Raw genomic sequence first — 22,151 nt, 5'->3', positions numbered from 1 at the left:
TCTGTAGGGAAAACCCTATTAAAAGAAAAAGGTGGGTAAGAAAGAAAAAGAAACACCACCTAGATTTCCTTTCCTTTCTATTGCAGTAAATTGTAGAGGGATAACTTAAAGCCATACTGATTCCTATGAAGATAAGCAGGACAGTGGCTGAATAAGAGGCCACGGAAGTGGCCACTTAAAAGAAATACTATAGAAGGCGTCCGTTTTAAAACCTCATTACAAGCAATTTCAGTTTATATCCAATATATATTCACTGGCTGATCCTTAAAAGACTTCATATATAGCTTGAAGCCTTCAATTCAACAGTAATGTGCCAATAATAAAATGAAAGCAAAGGAAAAAATCTGTTCCCAGGTCACCTCCAGAATGGAGGTCAGGACCCAGTGTAACAGTAAGAGGAAGAGTATACAGCTCTACTATACAGAATTGTTTCACTCAGCTCTGAAGGGACTCCATGCCACAGAATCAGAGCAGGTGATATGTTAGCAGCTGCAGAGAAATATTCATTGTGATCGCTGCTTTAGATATTCATTCATAACATTTTGTACAACAAAGCATACAATGTTACAAGTACATATATGCAAACAGATCCCCCATCTCTCAATTTTCCAACTCGAGAACGACAGAGTCACCTGTCAGCCCGAGCTTTCACCAGAGGACTGCCAACTTGTTACTGCAACACCATCAGAACAGCAGAGTGGGCAAGGCAGTACTCAAAGAAAAATGCCATGCTAACACCTTTACACTTCCAGCAAAAGGGAGTTAAAAGTAATATACCGCGTGAGAATATGGAAGACAAACTAAATTCCAAACGTAGTTTATCTTTCCATTATACCACTCTGATAGTATTTTACTCTTACAAGCAGATTCTGGATCTCATGCACCAAGCCAGACTGATGGGTTGCAACTCTAACCAATGAGTGCAAGGAAGCAGTATCAGTGGTATAACACCAAAGAAATTTGGAACGGAAAAGATCCTCTCATTTATTCCTCTGTCTGCTTTTTCCAGATGAAACTTCCACAGTATTCAGATAGAAAGGACAACAAACCAGAAACACACCACAGAACCTATTAACTAAACAGCCTCTTTTTAAAAGGGTGGGGAATAGGAAGAGAGAAAGAGAAAGGCAGAAAACTATGCTGCTGCTGCAAGAATGCATTTCAAAACAGGGCAAAGTGGATTTTCCAAATTGGTGTAGCAGAGGCAAAACTAACTTTAAATTACTTTCCATGATCTGGCATTCACCAGTCTGGAGCAATCTCTAAAAACACTCAGAGAACAGAGATGGTTTAAAAGGGAACAGTCATTGATCACAGTAAAGCCCAATGCTGTAACCTCAGAACCAGAGGTATTCCACCTAAAGTGCTTGAGAGAGTGCCAAAATTACCAAACTGAAGCCTTCCAAAATTCTCACACAAGGACCCAGTCACTTTAAGGGCTCAGCCCCACCCAAGTTGATGCTGTGAGGCCAGGGTTCAGGCCTGAAGATCACTCCTAGTCTTCATAAAATCCAACCAGTAGCTCACTTGCTGCAGGAAGTAGGTAGGCTTCTGCAGGGGTCCCTGGGTCAGGGGAAAGAACCTGGATCAGACATGATTCAGATGAATGGCCTGTACAGTCTAATCCTGCAGGGAGCAAGCTAGAAAGGAGCAGAGATGCTTGCCTAGAATACTAAGCAGATGGCCTGTGGTGGACAATCCTGTGGATAGGATCCTGCAAAAGACCCTAGGTCAAGGGGAAAAGAACAAGACTGATATACTGAATTTGTGTTAATTTGAAGCAATAAACTGAAGAGCTCAAGAAAAAGGGACTGGAATCCTATGTCTTGAGAATCCTATGTTCTCTGGTGCACAGACCAATAAGCTGCCTACTTATGGGTCACAGGGAAGAGGGGAGTGTAAGCCAGTGGGCTTTCACCATAGAGGAAAATGCCTGATTGAGTTTGGGTAGATTGGCCCAGCATCTATCCATCATCTAGAGTGTAAATAAAATCTATAGTCTGCCATGTATTACATACTGGCTACTAAAGCAGTAACTCCACTTCACCCCTCAAACATGTGTGCACCTAAAGATCTGGGTGGACACTTCTCATGGTTAAAGTCAGTGGACCTCTTTATAGCAAAAAAAAAAAAAAGAATGTAAAAATGGAGACAAGAGCAGCAGCTATCATGCCAGTCAGCACTGAACTTCCTGCTTCAGCTGCACCTCAATATCCTGATGACTGAATGCTACCAGAAATTCTTTAACGTTTACATATTGACATGCTCAAACCCAGTACCATCAAACCCCCATAAGGCATTCAGGAAGTTACGAGAAGAGTCAGGCAATCCTACTTTATTTGGAAAATGCCTCTGTAGTAGCAGATTTATACAGAGGGTGGGACATTAAAATCCTCCCATCTCCCACCTCTATTTGTTTGAACAGAGCAGCATCTTGCCAAATAGCAGGTGATTTTAATCAGCTAGCTATTTTTCCAGGACATGGACGTTTCTCATAGAAAAATCTAGTCCATTTGTTCTACACAGATAGGGCCTCCAGGATCAGTTCTAAGCTAGCACTGCAGAAGCAGTTTCAAGACAAAATTTGCTCTCTTAAGCTCTTATTTTGTTGCTCTATTTCTTTTAGCCCAATTGTATTCCATGGATCAAAAAGGGTAGCAATAACTGATCTGATCAGAAACAAGACATGTTCTGCTGGCCTTTTTTCTGTCGCACCTTTCTAATGTGTGATAAAAGCAGAGAGAAGAAGTGTGCAAGTTTGGTACTCACATTGAAACATATGGGGAAGGGAAAGGGCCTCATTACACGGGCTGAATACACACCCGCCAACACTTAATTTGTAGACAAAAGAAGGATAGCTCAAAGGAGAGTGGTCTCTTCACTAAATCCACAGAGAAGGATTTGGAGTATGAATGAAGAGGTGACAAAGTACTTCAAGGGGAGAGCCTGGAAGCAGAAGCATAATTTGGAAAAAAATGGTCAGAATGCACATCTCACTCCAAGGGGGCCATCCTGCATTTTTTAAAGGCTTCCCAGACGTTTCCCAAAGCCCTACAAGATTAGCAGCCTGACCACACTTTCAGTTTCTCCACCCACTATTTCTGTTTCCTGACCGTTTTTAACACAAGTATCATACCAATACAAATGATAACCTGCCATTTTTACACATCCTACATCTCTACTCTTGTTTGTAACAAATCGTAATATTACATTATTCCCTTTGCATCCTCTCCCAACTCCACCCTTCAGAAAATTTTTGCAGGAAACCTTTCCTTCTCTCTGACACATCTGAGAGTAAAAGCTAGGCTGCACTATTTTCAACAGTTCCAGCTTCAAAAAAAACAAACCAAAATATCTGAATGTGACAGGATTAAAAACCTGCTGCTTCTTTAAGATTTCTTGCTGCCCAAGCAGTGAGTTTGTGCATCTCAGTGCTCCAGACAGCAGAATCCTCCGCCCGTCTGCCAGCCACCTGCAGAAGAGTATCTCTGAAGCACAGGGCTTACTCACGTATATGAGGTCATAGCAGTGCCCCAAGCTTACAGTCAAGCTGAAACCCTGAAGATAGCTTACTGAATCAAGAAAAAACTGCACCAAGAGCAGCTGCTTCTCTAGGCTAATCAAACTAGGTACCAAAGGATGGTAATTCCTCACTTGAGACTGGGAAATATTTTGTCTGCATTTTCTCAGTGGCACCTTCCTTAGTGAACTATATAGCAGAAGGAAGCTTCACTGTTGTCTAAAGCCACACTGTTGTCTAAAGCAGTGCTATTCAAAGTGGTGGTCCACGGACCGGTGCCAGTCCGCGAGCCATCGGCTGCCGGTCTGCGCGCACATTGGAAAAAAAAATGCCAATCCCCCATGTCAGATAGCTTGAGAAGCACTGGTCTAAAGAACTTCATAAAGGCTCATGAAAAGCTACAGTTGTATTTTGGGAGGGGACCCTCCCCCCAAAACAAACTCTCTGAGAATAAAGCAATTGTGAGGATTTTTGTTTCTTTACACACACAAAACAGAATGTTACACACAACATTCAAGGCATAGGACAGGGGAAAGCTCCCCAATTCCATTCTTTATTACTCCACAGCACATCTTCTAAGGAAGTGGAATATGGTATATCCGCTACACAGTGACAGGATAATCACTGAATAAGGCAGTGAGGTTTTCTTCAGGATTCATACTAGTCTGCAAATATATATTAGCTTTGGTCAAGAAGGCTGTTTACTGCTCAATGTTATTTGATATAATTTAAATGGGGTGTGGGAGGGGTCTAGCATCTCAGTTTTTTGGGGGCCACTGAAGAAGGTGGTGCATTACCATCATCATCTCTTGCGGTACAACCAATCAAGTCACACAGTTACTGCTGCATACAGCCACCAACCAAGCAAGGAGAAGTTTTAGTTCAGGACAGTGAAATAGAGAGCAATTAACTTAAAGAAAAAAAAGTTATCCAGCTGCAGAAGCATTTTTAATACACTGTATAAATAACACCTTGAGCCAGAAAAAGCGCATTGGTTCTTTGAAGCTAAGGGTCTATTACAGGAGTGGGTAGGTGAGATTCTGTGGCCTAAGATGTGTAGGAGGTCAGACTAGATAACCATGATGGTCCCTTTTGGCCTTAAAAGTCCGTGAGTCTAAGACAGAGGTAGTCAACAGGCAAACCATGGACCAAATCCAGACTGCCACATGCTTTTGAATGGACCGTGAAATCTTTTTATTTACTTATTATTGTTATTATTTTTGTATTATTTTCTCTGGAGTTGACTTTGACTATATACCAAGAGATTTGGACCTTGACTCAAAATAATTGATTACTCCTGGTCTAAGAGTTCTTCATCACCACCACCCCTCCTTTATATTTTCAAAGTAAAGCATTTTAGATCATTGGGGGAAAGAGAGATGTGGTGTGGTGTTTGAGGACTAAACTACGGACATCTTTACTGATTGTCACCAGGCCGTGTTTCACCCCAGCTCCAAAGCATATGCTGCCACACCCAGTCTTTTCACAGAGGTTAGCATACCAAACGGAAAAGTCTTAACTCAATCCTCGGCCCTAAGCTTCACAGCCATCACCTGCAGGGTTTTTTGGCACTCTAGCTCCTAACAGCTTCCCAGCCTCAGTCAGCTCTGTTCCCTTCCTGGAGCAGCAGTCACAGGGCTGCCTCCCTGAGCCTCTAGCCTCTTGCTCTAGGGACCCACCACAGGAGCTACCTCCACCACATTGTGCCTTTCCCTCCCCAGGGATCAGTCTGTCTCAGTTCTTTCTCCTCCAACTGCCCACTAGCAGCCCCTTATACGCCCCAGTGTAGCCCAGCCTTCTTTAATTAGCTGGATAGGGCTCACCTGCTCTGGTTCCGGGGAGCTGGGGCTAGTCTATCAGCAGGGACCAGCTACTCTGTGACACTGATCTTCACTGAAGATAATCTACGTCACAGCCTTTTCATTAAAAAAGGGAAAAAGAACTGTTAGATAATAAGGCAGCAGAAAACCTCCCCATCTGATAAGATGGGAAAGTATGTAAATTTGGTCTTGCAAGCCCTCTCTGCAGTTGAAAATTACTTAATTTTACAGAAATTTGCAAACAGAAATGGTGTGTTTGGTTTTTGTTTGTTTTGTTTTGAAGGGGGGTTGAGGGAAGAGGATTGGGCAGTCAGGGAGAGACGGAGGAGGAGGAGGAGGAGGAGGGAAAATGAAGACAGACTACATATCATCATTTTCCCAGAGCTTGGGCTGCAGGAAACAGCAAGTCGGTCACCCCACATTCTCTACACAAAAAATACACATGAAAACATTTGGTTAGTCATCTCACACTAATTTTTGTAAGCACATTTGCTTTTGTTATTGGCCTTAATTTGCTGTTCCATTTCAATAGTTGTTGTTTAGTTCTAATTGCAACTGCTGACAAAAGAAAAGAGGATTTTGGAAGTGTGCTCACAAATATGTTAAACTCTACTGCAGCAGAATAAGTGGGCATACTGGAAGGCAGAGATGAATGTATATGTGGTGTACGCAGGCTTATGTACAGGTAGAACATTGTGTATTAGCAACCAAGAACCGGATTCAAAATACAGAAAATAAACCCACAAAGAAATATTTTCACTGAATATCTTTAATTAGAAAGGAAATAAAGACAAGAAAAAAATGTAGTAGTAAATCTTGTGCCAGGAACGGTTAGCAAACAAACCCCGAACTGGAACCTTTGCCTTTAAGGAAAATGAGACAAAGTTAATTTAAAGATCTTCACAGAATATTGTGGAGTTGCAACTGGCCATAAAGTATAATTTACAAGACCACTAAAATTTGAAATATATAATACATATGGTACTCAAAAAACAAAAGAAAGAAGCAGACACATTGATACTCTTAAAGATTTTACTTCTTTACTATTTATTCCATGATTTGATTTTATTAGCATTTAAAATTATAAAAAAAAATCTGTGATTTGTGTTAAACACACTTGTTTTAGGATGAAAATATAGAGAACTATAGCTGTGCTCCACAATCAGATAAGTGAATCAGAACAGTGGAATAAATTACTATTATATAGGCAAGCAACCTTTCAACGCTCACTACTCTGTTTATCCTACCCTTCAAATTCTATCAATAATTAACTTAAAGTTGCTTCTTGGATATTAATGGCACTCTTAAACCAAAAAACCCACCATTGATGTCTATTGCCAGAGGAAAAAGGAGGGAAGTGGAAGGAGGAAGGGAAGGGAGAAGCAGGTTTGATTGGTAATCTCCTTTAAAAACAAAATGATTTTTATCAGCCTACATTCCAATAGTTTTATCATCAAGTTAATTAATAGATTCCTGTGCTAATATCTAAATGCTAAGCAATTAACAGCACTGAACTATAAATGGCACTGTCTTTGCTCTTGAAGCAAAATCTTATAAAGCAAATGCAATTCTATCACTTCAGTGATTTAACACAGCCTTTACAAGGTTAATATTCACAAGCAGTTGCAGAATAAGGAGCTGTTTTAATTAACCTTCTGTGATTTAAATACTGGGAATCAGAGTTTAGAAACGTATAATACAATACCATAATAACAACAACAATGCTCTGTGGATCAAGTCCAAACCACCAACATGATTTGAGAACTTTACTTACCTTTGAGAAATACATTTGCACACTTTCTTAAAATTTAAAACGATTATATTTTCACTGGATTTTTCCAACTTGTAACAAGGTTTTCTTCTAAGTGTACCATACTAAATTCTTGATACATTTTCCATACTTTTTTAAAGGCAAGTGATCAATTGTAGTGGCCCTTGTTCTCTGCTTCAGCACACAACAGGTAGAGAGATTTTAGTTAAGTGAGTTAGGATCATTCATTGCCTGATTAATCTACAAATGACAGTCTATCAATATCTATCTACATAAGCATAAAGGAAAAAAGCACCAGTTAGATTTTTTGGATATTTCCTCCCCCATGTCTTCTGTTTGTTTCTGAGCCAACAAAATTTCTACTCCAAGGAGGTTCACACCATCAATGCTTCCTAATATTATTTACTATTTATATGCCAGTAGTGCCCAGAGACCGTAATCAAAATTGGGGTCCCATTTTACTAGCCAAGCACATAGACATGCTCTAGAGACCATCCAAAGGCTGTCATTCAATTATAATAATACCACCTCATTCTTATAATAGCACTTTTCATCAGCAGATCTCAAAGCACTTTACAAAGGAGGGCAGTATCATTAAACCCATTTTCCATGGCACAGGAAATAAAGAATAAAAGTTACAATAAAAAAATCACTGGGATACCGGTTTTGTGGTGAACAATCGCTGCTAGACAGCTTCTCATTGTGCTCTGATCAGTCTTATCGGATTCTATCCACCAAGATCTAATCAAACCCACCTCTAGTAATAGATGTCTGGAGAAGCGTATCAGCTACTTTCTCAGAACAGCACAAGCCTTTTAAATTCCTCCTTTCAAATCCCAAGAAGTAATGCCTTGTTTTACTAAGTAAGAATTAATAATTGAATATAGGGTAGAACATAGTGAAAGAAAGCACAGACTGAGAAAGCAATTCTTAGCCACAGATGGGACCCTTGATTGGAGATAACCTGGTAGAAGCAAATGTAAGTTATTCATTACACTGACACTTTTCATGAACAATACTTTTTTTAAAATTGGGATGATGTGGAGATAAATGGATAAACATACATGAAGGTTTGGCAATTTATAAAGTATCTAGTGCTGCCACTTCCCAATTTGTGTGGAAAGACAAAAAATATTTTGCCTCTTGCAATAATAATAATACTTTGCATTCATGTAATCGCTATATAGATATTAACTAATAGAGGAAAAACCTACAGCTCAATTTTAGTTCCATGCTGGTACAAACAGTTTCAGGAAGAACATCTTGGAGTAAAAGTCCTATTTGTTTAATCAATCAATGTGGCCCTGAACCTTTATCGTTTAGGGCCAAGAAAGGTTTCTCTGATCACAAAAGCAGCAGATTGGTTTTGGATACCATGCCTTCAGTGAAGTTAAACCTTGCCGCATACCTCCGTTTATGTGTCTGCTGTTCCATAATATTACCACAATCTTGTCTTTGAGGTCAGGTTTGAATTTGCAGAGGGTTCTCCTCACTACTTTCATTTCTTCCTGCAGCTATCCCTTCAGGTTACTTGATTCTGGAAGATAGCCTGCTGAGTCTAACAAGCTAGCACTTGGGATGGTGTTACAACAGAGATATAAATCAATGTAGTAAAAATGGGGTTTAATGCAGATATTGAGACACAACTGCAATCCTACAGGGTATATTGTAAGTGCTATTTAAACAGAATGACCCCTGAATGGACAGTGATCAGCCTTTTCCATTAATGGGGGTAGACCTAGCACAATCGGAGTCATGGTTTCACTGAATTCTAGCGCTGCGTAGGAAACCTTAGTTAGTGGAATAAATAGACATATTAATACTTATTTGGTGTTACAGCAGTCCTCCATGCTTCTGAAACAGACTTTACAAAAGCAGAAATGTGACTGACTGACAAAGGCTCCAGCTGGATAACCATCTAACTGCATGGGTTTAAACTCAATAGCAAAATGTGTCTTTGAAATCATTATGTCCTTCCAAGGACATAAAGAGAAAAAAGCTTAACTTTCCAACCCTATTTCTGTGTAACCGAGATCAGAGCCATGGTGAAGGCAACTGTATACAAGTCGATGGATGAAATCCTGGGCCCCACTGAATTCAGAGATTTTTGCTATTAACTTCAGTGGAGCCAGGATTTCACCCAAGGTTTTAATACTTTCCCCTTATTGTTGCTGATCCAATGCAGAAACATTAGACTACCAGCAATAATGTCAACGTATTAAGACACTTCTATAAAAAGTTCTCCTGGCCATATTCTTATTGCTCCAATCTCCATTTCTACAGAAGCAAGGCTGGGAACGCTGGCAGATCTCAGTGACAATTTCACCTTGTCACTCAGTTTTGGAAGGCTGTCTGCTTGTTAAGCACCAGAAGTTCTCAGTTGCAAAAGCCACCCAAGAAAAGTATGGAAGAAGTGAAAATTTTTTAACATTTTGCATTTGGGAATGAATATCTTAAAGGAATTATTTTGTCTTACTTTGTACATCCTTACACTGAAATTAAATAAACAAACAAACAAATAAATAAATAACATGGAGAATTTTTTTTTACAAAATCTATTTAAGTCTAACCTCAACACTTCACGACAGCAGTCATACACTTTAGGCATTGTGGTTATTCTAAATACCTGCACTTAACATGTAAGCAAAGCCATGAAGGTTTTGTGGTTAACACCACACCAAATATCAAACACAACCATACATACTGTAGTAGATGATTTTACACGCACACACGCAGAGTGAAAAGGGCAATAGGTTAAACTGCTTTTATTATGATTTCAAACCATATTAATACACGTAAAGCCCCCAATACTTTGAAACAAACTCGACCAAAATTCTGCATAACTCCAGTGAAAAAGACTGGAAACTTCTGCGCTAACTTCTGGTAAATTAAAAAATTGAGGATTTTATTTAAAAAAAACATGATGTGGAGATATAAAGGTATTATCTGGAATTATTTGGGATGATCTGCATAACTCGGTTGTGACTTTCACACCTGTGAGTAATGCAACTCATGGCAACAAAACCTTTCTACCACACCATCATATGTTATGAATGTGTATGTATACATACAAATGTATCTACACCCTGACACAAACAGCTTGATTATGTTAATAGAGTTAAATATGCCACATACCATATAATTTAAAGGACAAATATCAAATTAAAAATCATATTTAAAAACAAATTTCCTAACTCATAGTACCAAAAGCACTTTACATTATTAATACAATTTGTGATTATTTATATTGTTGTTTTATTATAATCACACAACTTGGGCATTAGAACAGAATACGCAAGATCACATTCTGGGCCAAGTTTTCAAAAATATGTTCTAAAGTGAGCAGTCTTTTCTGTGCCCCACTTGCACTGATTCCATACAGCATATAGGTGCACGGCTCAGACCTGCAAGGGTAAACTGGAGAAACGAATACCCTTTTACAATATATTTGCATAAACCTGAAAATTTGACCCTTTGGTTCTCGTGCATGAATACAATGCTGCAAATTTGGGGTTGAAAAACATCATAAAAGAATATTTAAAATGTGTAGAGAAAAACAGAATTTTGTTTAGATTTAAAAATTTGTGTGAAAAAATTCTTTCATTACATTTTATAATTTCTTCCCTTTTTAAAATAAACACAGCCTAATGTTGAGCCTGATTGTCACTTTAAGGATTCTGAATCACAATAGACACAAGAGAAAAATGAAAGATACACATTCACCTTTTAACTTATGTTATCTAGAGTGCCTCACAAGAACAGTGTACACAAATGCCACACCTCAAATACCTGCCACTTTTTCTTTTCAATATTAAGACTGCAGTGTAAGAAAAGGGATCGGTTTACTACTACTCTATTTAGAAATTCACACACACAAAATCCTCAAAATATTTAAAATTAAAATGGCATCATATATGCCAACAAGTGTACATTAAAACTGTTGTTTTAATTGAAATAAGGGTGAATCTATCACTGACTCATGGCTTCATTTCACTCTGTCAAACAAATGACATTTTCCATCAATTCATAAGAATATTTCTCTAAACCTCAGCAAAGACATGATCTTTTCAACAGACACAGGTGCTACATAAACAAGAATATATATGTCTGTTTTAAAAGTTAGTTGTAAACTGTAATAATCTGAACTACACATCTCACTACCTTAACAAAATAATGTTTAATTACTAGAGTTTAAACTCTCATTTATATGACATTCTTGAGCAAAATATCACTTTTACTCATTGCAAAATGATTTAATGTCCCAAAAAAACAGCTGCAGCAATTATTCACTTATATGCCACTTCAAGACGAAAAACACTGCCAAGAGCAACAGTTGTATTGGTGTAGTGTATTCCGCTCCCCAGCCTTTCTTCCCCCTCCTCCCCCGTTTTTTTTTTTTTTTTTTACACACTAAAGGTAAAAACAGAAATCCCATATGCCAAATGGCAATGAATGTAAATGTAAATGAATCTGTTAGCTATAATAAACTTGGTTAAAACAAAACACTTCCTTTCACAGTTTTTACACAGTAGGCATCTGAAATTAACAGGTAATGATGGATGCTGTCTTACATTATCGCCATACAGCAAACCATACAGATATTACTATCAAACCACCTCGCATACCACCACCAACAAAAAATCACTTAACCAAAGATTTAACCAACTTGTTCTTCCACTGTTAAGCAAATTCCCTACCGCCCTCCTCATACAGACAGGAAGAGTGCAAAGTCACCAGTCTGTGAGATGTATCTCCAATTATTTTGCCCATTTACTTTTATTGGTGATGTTGTATATTGTATATGAGTGAATCAATGCCTTAGCAAAGACGCAATGCTTTCACACCTCAACAATACGTGAGAAGTGAAGAAGAGAACCAACTCCAAAACACAATATGAAGTGTTAAACCTGGCTCAATTGTATTCTGACTAGAAGAACAAAACCAAAATATTTATCACTAATTTCTTATCAGTTTTCATCTCTTCCCCTTCCTGCAATAAAAATACTATTACATCATATTGTAAGATTCCACCTAGAAGAAGCAGGAGGAAAAAACTGTCCATCATCTAGCCAGAATAAACACTAGCTTCTCCCACCTTTGTCAGTTTGAGAATCTCCAAAACAAATACCTTTACATAACTGAAAGGGGGAGGAAGAGAGGGAAGCAGAACAGGGAAAATAAGACTATAACAAACCAAATTATCGGCAACTATTTTGCCCCTTGTCTTAAGTCTCTCTTCTTCCCCTTCCTACACTGTTACATCACAAACACATTTGCAAATGGTGCAACTATAAACATAGTTTTATTTACTCTTAACGCAACTGCAAAACATGCTTCTATCCACATCTAATAAATACTCTGCTGTTGCAAACAGGTGCAGTTTCTAGTGTGAGACCAAAGAGTGCCGGGGTATCATCCACTAAAGCTGCATCCTTCTCTATCCAAGTCACAGCATCTGATGCAATTGACTGGGACATATTCTGGCAAGGCCTTACTTACATTTAGGTGTGTTTTAACACACTTCGTGTCTTTCTGAGGTTTGAAAACAACCAGTTCCTTAACTGATAATAGTTTTAAGTATAGATAAAAACAATGAGATTTTTTCTACTCTTCTTTCTTTGTAACCTTCTATGATAGATTCTTTGATATAGCTCCTCCTTGCCAATAGTTGGAGATAGTAAAAGTATTTCTTTATGACATATCTTTGCATTTAAGGAACTTGTTGGTTCCCAAAACAGTAAAAGTCATATTCACCATTATTTAATTGCAACCTTATAAACTTGGTGACTTCAGTATGAACTTGAAACTTTACACTGAAAGGGAATCTTGACTGGCCCAGAAGATCTTGAAGACCCATTCTCTCTTTGACTTCCTATGCCATTTTAGACAACTAGTGGGAAGATAACAGCATCTAATGATAGCCTGCTAAATGCTCCTCCCAAACACTAGCTCATTTTTCTGGGCAGGTATCCTGCAGTGTATAGAAAATGTGCGTAGCAAGCTCCAGTACTGTCTTATGTATCTTCAATAGTGTCACATCTGCCTTCCATCCCCATAATGAGGTTACTAATGCAGCTCAAGCATGCCAACTCTCAGGAGCAGTTTCAGCAGTTTCAGATTACAAGCTTTTTTCATGCCTGCCAATCGCTAGGACCCCATCAGAAAAATTGAACCAGTTTAAACATATGATTACTGACACAGCTAAATCAGTGCTGGGGCCAAAGGAAAGGGTACACCAGGATTGGTTTGATGAGAACAACAAGGACATCTCCAAACTCCTAAGTGACAAGCAGAAAGCATTTGTTGAATGGCAGAATGAACTCACTTCCATCTCAAAGAAAGATAGGTTTAAGTACCTACAGAGCAAGGCCCAATCTGAACTAAGGAGAATGCAGGATGAGTGGTGGGAGAGGAAAGCTGCAGAAGTCCAGCATTACGCAGATACGAACAATGCAAAGATGTTCTTTGACTCTCTCAAAACATTCTATGGACCATCTAAATCTGGCACATCTTTCCAATTGACTTCATTCTCTGCAGATAGAAAGCCAAAGTCTGACAGACATTGAGAGAGTGAAGTCTTCTCTTCTCCTTGGAAGCATGAGGTTTTGGAAAGAATACCAGACAGTGAATAGGTTAATTCATGTGAAACTCAGAAATTACTTTAGGGATAAATTTCAGGTGGAGGTGAAGGAAAAACATTCTCCTTATGAAATTTGATATGTGGTGGATCTGCTATAAGTGCTCCCAGTTCACTCACCATTTTAGCTGATGTGATGGCTACTAGGAAGGCGATCCTCATGGAGAGGGAGGACAGGGAGGAGGTGGCTAGTGTTTCAGAGGGAGGGCTGGTAAGTACTGAAAGAGCAAGATTAAGATCTCATTGCAGTGTTGGTTTTGCCATCAGTGAAAAAGTTCTGATGAAGCCCTTCAGGATTCTGATTGTTGCTGGACAAGTAAAAACAGCACAGTCTTTGACTGGCGGATGGAAGGTGCTGATTGTTGCAAGATGGACCTGCACCAAGCTAATGGAGGGCCCGACATCTTGAGAGTGAATAAGTAGTCTAGAATAACAGGAATTTTTGCAGATGCTGGGGATAATTGGCTCTGTTGCAGCCAGGTGAAGAAATGTCCCCATTTGGCCAGATAACATTTTCTCATGGAGTCCCTTCTGCTCTGACTGACTATAGACAGAACTGCTTCTGACCATTAATGGTTCTGGTCTGACACCCATCCAAATACCAGGCCGTGAGATGAGGGGGGCCTGGGTTGAGACATCTGGTCTTGCCATTCTCTTGAGTGAACAGAGGTGGAAAGGGTCAGAAGCTGATGGGAAGCTGGGTTGACATATGCAGAAGGTCTGAAAACCAAAATGGTCTACGCCAGCTGGATATGATGATAAAGACCTGAGCTTTGATGTGGCAAATCTTTCGTAGAACTTGTAACATCAGTGGGATGGAAGGAGGGACAACCCTGATTTGGTCTGTCCAAAATAGGAGAAGGGCATTGCTTACCCACAGCTATACAGGAGCAGTATAGGGACAATGTCTTGTTTGTCTGGGTGGCGAACAAGTTCCAGGAAAGCATTCTTCCCAGGGTGAAGATCTCATTCAGGAAGGAATTGTGTATCTCCCATTTGTGGTCTGTACAGAAGTGCCTGCTGAGATTGTCTGACAGAGAGTTCTGCACACTCAGTAGGTAAGTTGCTGAGAACCACTTCTACACAAAAAGAAAAAAATTTTGCTTCACCCTGTTTATGTAGAAAATGGTCATCATGTTATCTGACATTATCTGGGTACAGCAGGACCCTATGAGTGGAAGGAATGCATAGCAGGCTAGACAGACTGCTCTCAGTTCTAGTAGGCTGATATGCATCCTGGCCTCTAGAGGTCCACATGCCCTGTATCAGTGGTTCTCAAACTTTTTTCATGGACCACTTGAAAATTGCTGAGGGTCTCGGGGAACCACTTAATGATCTTTCCAAATGTTGTTTGTGCCATTAGCTAACTACTGTAAAGCACTTTGGGTAAAAATGCTATATAAAAAAACCTTAATAATAATAATTATTATTTTTTTGTTCTACAAATAAAAGCACACAACTCATATTTTAATATCTGTAGTCTTACCTTTCTAATGTGATGGATGTGCCCTCTCTCCCCCACTGCGGCAGCCTCCGAACTGGGGCTGGGAAGGAGGGGGGTCTTTAATTGGCAGCCGCAGCCCTGGAGCTGGGGAAAGTCGCCTCTTTCTCTGGCTGCCGCAGCCCTGAAGGTCCCAAATTCCCCCCACCCCCTCTTCTCACCCCACTGTCCCCTCCCACTTACCCCCTATTCTCCCCAGTGCCACCATCTCACCCTACATGTACATCTTCTCAGGGGCCAGGCACCTAATTAGTGAAGCCACGCCTGTGTGGCTACACTAATTAGGTGGGGGGCTCTTCATTCTCTCATGTGCTGCCACCCAGACGCGTACCTTAGAGGGAACCATCTGCGGACGACCTGAATGGAGCTCGCAGACCACTGGTGGTCCACAAACTACAGTTTTAGAACCTCTGCCCTGTATGGTGCGATTGTCTATGTGGGCTCCCCATTCTATGAGGGATGTGTCAGTGACAATGGTCATGTCAGGAGTGGGTGTAAGGAAAGGGATTCCCACACAGATTTGTTCCATGTATGTCCGCCAAACAAGAAAAGCTGTGACCTTGGTGGGAATTGCTACCCTGATATTTATAGTGTCTCCATATAATGCATAAGCAGACTGGTGCCAGGCCTGTATGCAATGGAGGTGGAACCTAGCAAATGGTGTTACATAAGTACATGAGACCATGTGGCCTCACAGGGAAAGGCACACCTTGACTGTGGTCCAAGGTCTAAGGATAACTTGTCTTAACAAGTTGTTTGTGGCCTGGAATCTTTCCATAGGGAGTAAGCCCCTGCTCTGATTGGGTCTAGGATTGCTTCTATAAAGTCTATGGACTTTGTGGGCATCGAAGTGGACTTTTATTTGATGACACAGTTTCCCAAGGAAGACAGCAGACAGAGGAGGAATAGAGGTGCCAAATGAACCTCCTTGCTGGATCTGCCCATCAGGCGTCAGCTATCCAGATATGGAAAGACGATGTAGCTGTTTCATCTTGTCTGGGCTGCCACCACTGAAAAGACCCTGGGTGCCACTGTAGCAAGTCTGAACAGAAACACTCTAAACTGGTAGTGTACTTGTCTTACCAGGAATCTGAGGAACCTTCTGTGGGATGGGCGAATATCCACATGAAAGTAAGCATCTTTCATGCCAAGAGCCTCAAACCAGGAGCCCTCCCCTCCAGAGAGGGGATTATTGATGCCAATGAGACCATGCAGAATTTTGATTTTCAAAAATAGACTTTCTGTTGGTGTAGACTGAGAACTGGTCTCCATCCTCCACTTTTCCTGGGAACTAAAGAATATGTGGACTGGAATCCTTTCCCTTGATGTTAAGGTGGCACATGCTCTATAGTTCCTGGCTAAAGAAGAGAGTCTACCTCCGAATGGAGGGACCTCCTTGTGATAGTGGTCCCTGAAAACACACCGGGTAGGGGGTTTGTGATGGTGAGTCGATCATGTAGCTAGACTAAATGATCTCTAGCACCCACCTGTCCATTGTTATTGTCCTCCAGTTATGAGTGAAGAGGGCAAGGCAGCCACCAAAGTTTGGGGGCAGGGTAGGATGGAATCAACAGAAGAACATGATTCTCAAATGTCCCAATGAAAGAACCCCCTAGATGATGGGTGGGGTTGAGCAGTGGCTATATATGTGGAGGAAGCTGTGTACCAGAATCTCTGTACCCCCTGGCGTTTGCACAATAGTTCGTAAAGGCACTGGTCACAGAATGGTTAGGGGGGTGGTCTTGGCCTGTACACTTATTTCTGGTGTTTCCTCTTTGCAGATAAAGTATAAATGTCCAGGGAATGGAGAATTATTCTGGAGTCTTGGAGCAAGTGAAGGGACTCCTCAGTTTTTTTCACCAAGTTAGCCTCATCAAACGGTAGGTCCTCCGTGGTATTTTGTACCTCCCGGAGGAACCACAAGAAGTAGAGCCACTCACGCCTCATGACGCTATCCCCCTTGAAGCAATGTCAGCAATAGCCACTGCAGCCTGAAGAGATGTTTTAGCTACGTTTTCATCACAGAGGGCTTGGAATTGGGCTCTGTCCTCTGAGGCAACTTGTCTTTAAAGTCCAAGGATTTGGAGTACTTGGTGAAATCACACTTTGCTAACAGGGCCTGGTAGTTAGCGATTTGAAACTAAAGGCTGGTGAAAGAAAACAGATCAAGGTGTTTAGCACCCTTATCAGTGGGTATTGCCTTGGGATGCTGCAACTTCTACCTCTCAGTGGCTGCTTGCATCACCAAGAAGTTGGGTGCTGGGTGTGTAAACAGGAACTCTGCTCCCTGGCTGGTACAAGATAATGGCTGTCAGCCTTTTTTGGGATGGGAATACAGCAAACAGGAGTATACCAAACTTCCGTCACTGGTTTCATAATGGCCTTGTCACAGGAAGGGACAGCTGGCTAGGACCAGAAGGCTGGAGAACATCCAGGAGACTATGCTGAACATCCTGCACCTCCTTGAGCTGGATCTGGAGGTCAGTTGCCCCCCTCTGCAGAAGCTCTTAATATTCCCGTAGTCATCGCAAGGATGGCAAAGATGGGAGCAACTGCCTTATCTGGCAAGGAGGAGGACACATCTGTTGCAACTGTCTGTCCTGATGGATCCAGATCAATTTCTTCTCTCTTATAGGTCGACAGAGGGACTTAGACATGGGTAGGTGGGATTCATGCACAGATTCTGGGTTCCTAGAAATGGGATCCATGAATCCCAACAATGCCAGTATGAAGGGCTGATCACTAGAGGGGGACCCCATCGCACTGGGTACCATCATTCCCCTGGATAGTCACATCTGAGGGGAGGACTCAAACCAGACCTTCAGGAGCCTCTGTCCAAGCTAGCCTCCCTATGTGAAGGTGATGTTCCATTTGGAACCTCTGACATGGCAGACAAGAAGGTGAGTTCCAGTTCAACCAGCAGAGCCATTGTAATGGTGGACGAATGCTCCAGTGGATTGAATAGGGGAGTATTCCGATCTCCTCAAGGTGGTTTCTTCCTCCAAAGTTGTGATGTCTCTGATTAAGGTTGTAGACAAAAAGTGAGGAAATTGCAGAAAAGGTAGGGTAAAGATATCCTCCAGGGAGGTGTAGGTTTTGGGGTATCCCAGAGTGCAGTGTGTTCCAATGGTCAGGATCACCAGATCTGGTGCATCCCTACTTATGGTGGACGCTGGTTCCCTATGGAAGCAGGCCAGTGCCAGAACACAGTCTAACCTGGCATTCTTTGATAGTGATGGTGGGAGGCTATCCTTGAGCTTATGGAATCATAGGATGGAAAGGGACGTCGAGAGGTCATCTAGTCCAGTCCCCCTATGTTGAAACAAAGTCAGTACTGATGGATCCTTACTCCTTCATGCCATACTCTCACATCCAGCAGGTTTGAGGTGACCTAAGGCCTCAGGACCTGTGATGAGGACTCACTTGTCTTGGATGGAATCGGGGAAAGATCTTTTCATTTAGGAGCAGATTTACCTTGGGTTTCTGAGTGTCTCCTTTACTCTCATAAGAAGTCCTTGGTAACAATTCTTTGGGCTTAGCATCTCTGGCCTCAGAGCTGGAGCTCATGCTTGGAGGGAAACTGCGCATGGACTGAGACCACTGTTCAGGGCGGGGGAGGGGGGGGTCTGTCTCCTTGGCTCAGGACTGAGATCTCATGGCCTTCTCCATGAGATGCTTCTTCAGTGAGAGCTCTCATCCCTCACATGTTTGGAGAGGGAAGGCGTGACAAATGCTGCACTTAGCGGAGATGTGAGCTTCCCCAAAGCAGTAAAGGCAATACTGGTGGTCATCACTAAAAAAGAACGGGGGGGCGGGGGGCGGGCAGGAGATGCACTTCTTAAACACTGGAACTGTAGGCATAGTCTTTGTCTGTGGGGAAAAACTCCCCAAGGCGGGGAGAACCAACTACAGTAACTAGACTAAACACAAACACTAACCCTAACACTACAAAGAATACTAAAAGAAACTATTTACAATATATGTTTACAATAGGTTTTGAAGAATAAAGATGGATGTAGCTTCAGACATAGTGGATTCTAACTCAGGCGATGAGGTGGCAAGAAGGAACTGAAGAGGCATCAGACTGCACTTCCCCTTATACTGGCAGTTTAGAGCAGGAGGAGAGCAACCATGCAGGTGCAGATCAAAAGATACTACTTGATAGAACTCTCTGATCTCAGGAGCATGGTACACACGCATACCCACATGTAGAATACATGTAGGGCCTAGCACTAAAAGAGGAAATACATTTTTTTAAAATCACACTTTCAAAAGAATTAGGAGTTACTGAACTGTTTCATCAGGAAAAATTAAAGTATACCTTCCAAGTTTTTGCTAGTATCTTTGTATGTAATGTTACCCACCACTCTGTAATAACCCCAGCAGAGGTCTTCAGTGGAGACAGAACCCTTGAACTTCAGTACCAAAATCACAGGCCTCAATCACTTTATCTAAAGGCATCACTCCCTTAGGGGGTTCAAGTCATATGTTCTTAACCTCTCTGTAGAGTAGGCACCACATGGAAATATGACACACTTAAGTGTGTTACATAGAAACCCCATTGGAAGAACTCATCCCAAGCAGCTGAGTTACACAGGAGTTTGAATCCCTGTAGCGGCCAAATATTCAGCCAGAGGCACAATCCCAGTTTGGGTGCCTTTTCTCTCTCTCCACTTACTCCCTTCCCCCAAACTACTTTTGTGTAATCTCCTTACTTTGTTGAGGTATACAAAAACAACTGCACAAAATTTCACTGAACTGGACACAGTGGCAGTGATCATCAATGGGCCATCGGGATAACCAGATTACTTGTTATTAGATACATACACTTTGTGTTACATTCAACAAGTATATGATTTTTAAACAGATTAAAAATGTTCAAGTTACATGCTCAAGTGACAACAATTCAACATATGATCAGGCGTCCGGACAGCCACAAACTGATTCAGTTTGTCAGGTGGCTGATTGGAGATATGTCAACATGCAAAGCTGTGTGCCCTTATTGGCAGTGCTCTTATTAACGTCAAACCACAGATCACCACGTGCTGTATTACTATGCCTCTGCCTGTTAACTGACTTAGTCAAAGTTTTTACATCAACAGAATCAAAATTTCCTATCAGAGGTTGAGAAATCATTCATTTAATGTCAATGAAAATGGAGAAAAAGAGGAAAATGAAATGTAAAGACAGAACTACAATTTCATATTTGAAATCATAGTTACATGTTTAAATGATGGAAGGGTGGAGCTGCTTACAACTGTATGACTGGTATGCCTAAGAATTGTATTTAATAAATGATGCAGTGTTTTAATTGAAATGAATTTATTTCCAATGAAATTTGTTTTAATAATCTGTTTATCTAATTTTAATAAAGGAGTAAAAATATTTTACCCTTACTTTAAAATCTGAGTATGGAGGACAACAACACTCGAGCTACACATGGCTTCTCTTGTTAGTTTGTTTCATAGTGTATTTTTATCACAAGCAAATATTTCTCCCCTGCCCCGGTATTATCCTGCTATGCTAAGTAACTGTGCCTGCGGGATCGTCCACCAGTGAACTGCAGAGAGTGATGATACTGCACAGTTCTTCCAGAGGCACCTAGTCTTTAGCAGCTCAATTTAGTTAGATCCCTCAGGATACTGAATATATTTTGGTTTCATTTTCCTCTCGTCTTCCTTCCTCTCCCAGGCAGGCAGTCCCTCTGTGGTTAACATTGCTGGGACTATATTTGGAACTTAAGTCCACAAGTACAGCGACAGGAACTAAGGGCACCCAAGGTCTCTTCAATCCAGGATGCCTTACACAGGCATTCCTCAAGTTCTAGCATATTAAGCCAGCCATTATTGCTCCTGATCACATTTTAAAACAAGACTGTCTTTAACAAAAAAAAAAAAAAAATAGAGCCAATAAATGCTGCCGTATTTGTAGCAGCTTCAATGAAAATAAATGTTTCATACGGGTGCCATGGCTGGGTATAAACACAAAACAGTAACTGGCATGGAAATCGGGTTATTTAGCACAGCTAAATGGATGTGCGGAATGAGGAAAGTGAAGTGCTGTTTTAAATGTATTTTCTTCCCCACCAGCTCCCCTGAAGAAGCAGCTCCACCTATTCTTTTTTTAAAACCAACAGTGATCACATCAGCTGGAGGAGGCACCACCAGAATGCCTTGCAAAGAATTTTAGAACAAGACACATGGAAGTCTGTGACCCACACTTACATGAAATCAATGAAGTATGTTACCACTTTTTTAAAAGGAGGGGATAGTTGAAGGGGACTGTAAGACTGGCTTTATTCTAAATTCACACAGATTGCAAGCAAAGCTTGAAATAGATACACCTGTATATACCAACACTTTCCAAGAGCACTGCGGCCTTGTTTTAAGTTTACAGTTTACAGAAGGGTGGGGTTTGGGGTTTTGTTTTTGTTTTTTGCTTTTGGAATAGTGCCCATTTGGAAAATCTTCCATCTTCTACATGTTGCATTTTTTTAATTAGAGCAATGTTGTAGCTGTGAGCAGCGGGAGACTATGCTTACCTGCTGAGTCTGGTACCTCTGGTGGGCCTGCGACAGATACTGTGCCTGGGGTGGCAGATGCTGAGGTTGCGGTTGCTGGTTGTAATATGGCTGTTGGCCCTGTTGGCAGTAGCCACTTACCCCTTGCTGACCATACTGAGGCGGCATCTGTTAGAAGAGCCAAGCAGAGCAGATATATGAGTCAGGAGGTGGAATCATATGAAACCAAGCAAGGTTACAGTCGCACACTAACCTCAAGAAGTGGAGTCCTCACCCACAAACCTGGCTCAATATTACCAATCTTTTTACCAAGCAGTTAATAGAAGTGCTCAGATCTATTTGCAAAGTATCACTTTTAGTACCCAAGATACTTTCTTCTCAG

General features: G+C 41.1%; 1 protein-coding gene across 13 annotated transcripts in view; it reads right to left on the bottom strand.

Moving 5' to 3' along the window:
* The window catches only part of ARID1B (AT-rich interaction domain 1B), a 404,857-nt gene that overhangs the window by 295,434 nt on the left and 87,272 nt on the right, over positions 1-22,151 (bottom strand). For 11 of the 13 annotated variants that reach the window (XM_073337737.1, XM_073337740.1, XM_073337738.1 and 8 more), the window contains one exon: positions 21,791-21,937. The exons of the other annotated variants lie outside the window; for them this stretch is intronic. In XM_073337737.1, the coding sequence (XP_073193838.1) occupies positions 21,791-21,937 (147 nt within the window). The remainder of the gene's footprint in view (positions 1-21,790; positions 21,938-22,151) is intronic. 13 annotated transcript variants of the gene reach the window in all.

This window comes from Lepidochelys kempii, chromosome 3 (assembly GCF_965140265.1).
Source record: "Lepidochelys kempii isolate rLepKem1 chromosome 3, rLepKem1.hap2, whole genome shotgun sequence".
NCBI classification, from domain to species: domain Eukaryota; kingdom Metazoa; phylum Chordata; order Testudines; family Cheloniidae; genus Lepidochelys; species Lepidochelys kempii.
The sequence above is the reverse complement of the archived record's forward strand: the minus strand, read 5'-3'. Positions and strand labels throughout refer to the sequence as shown.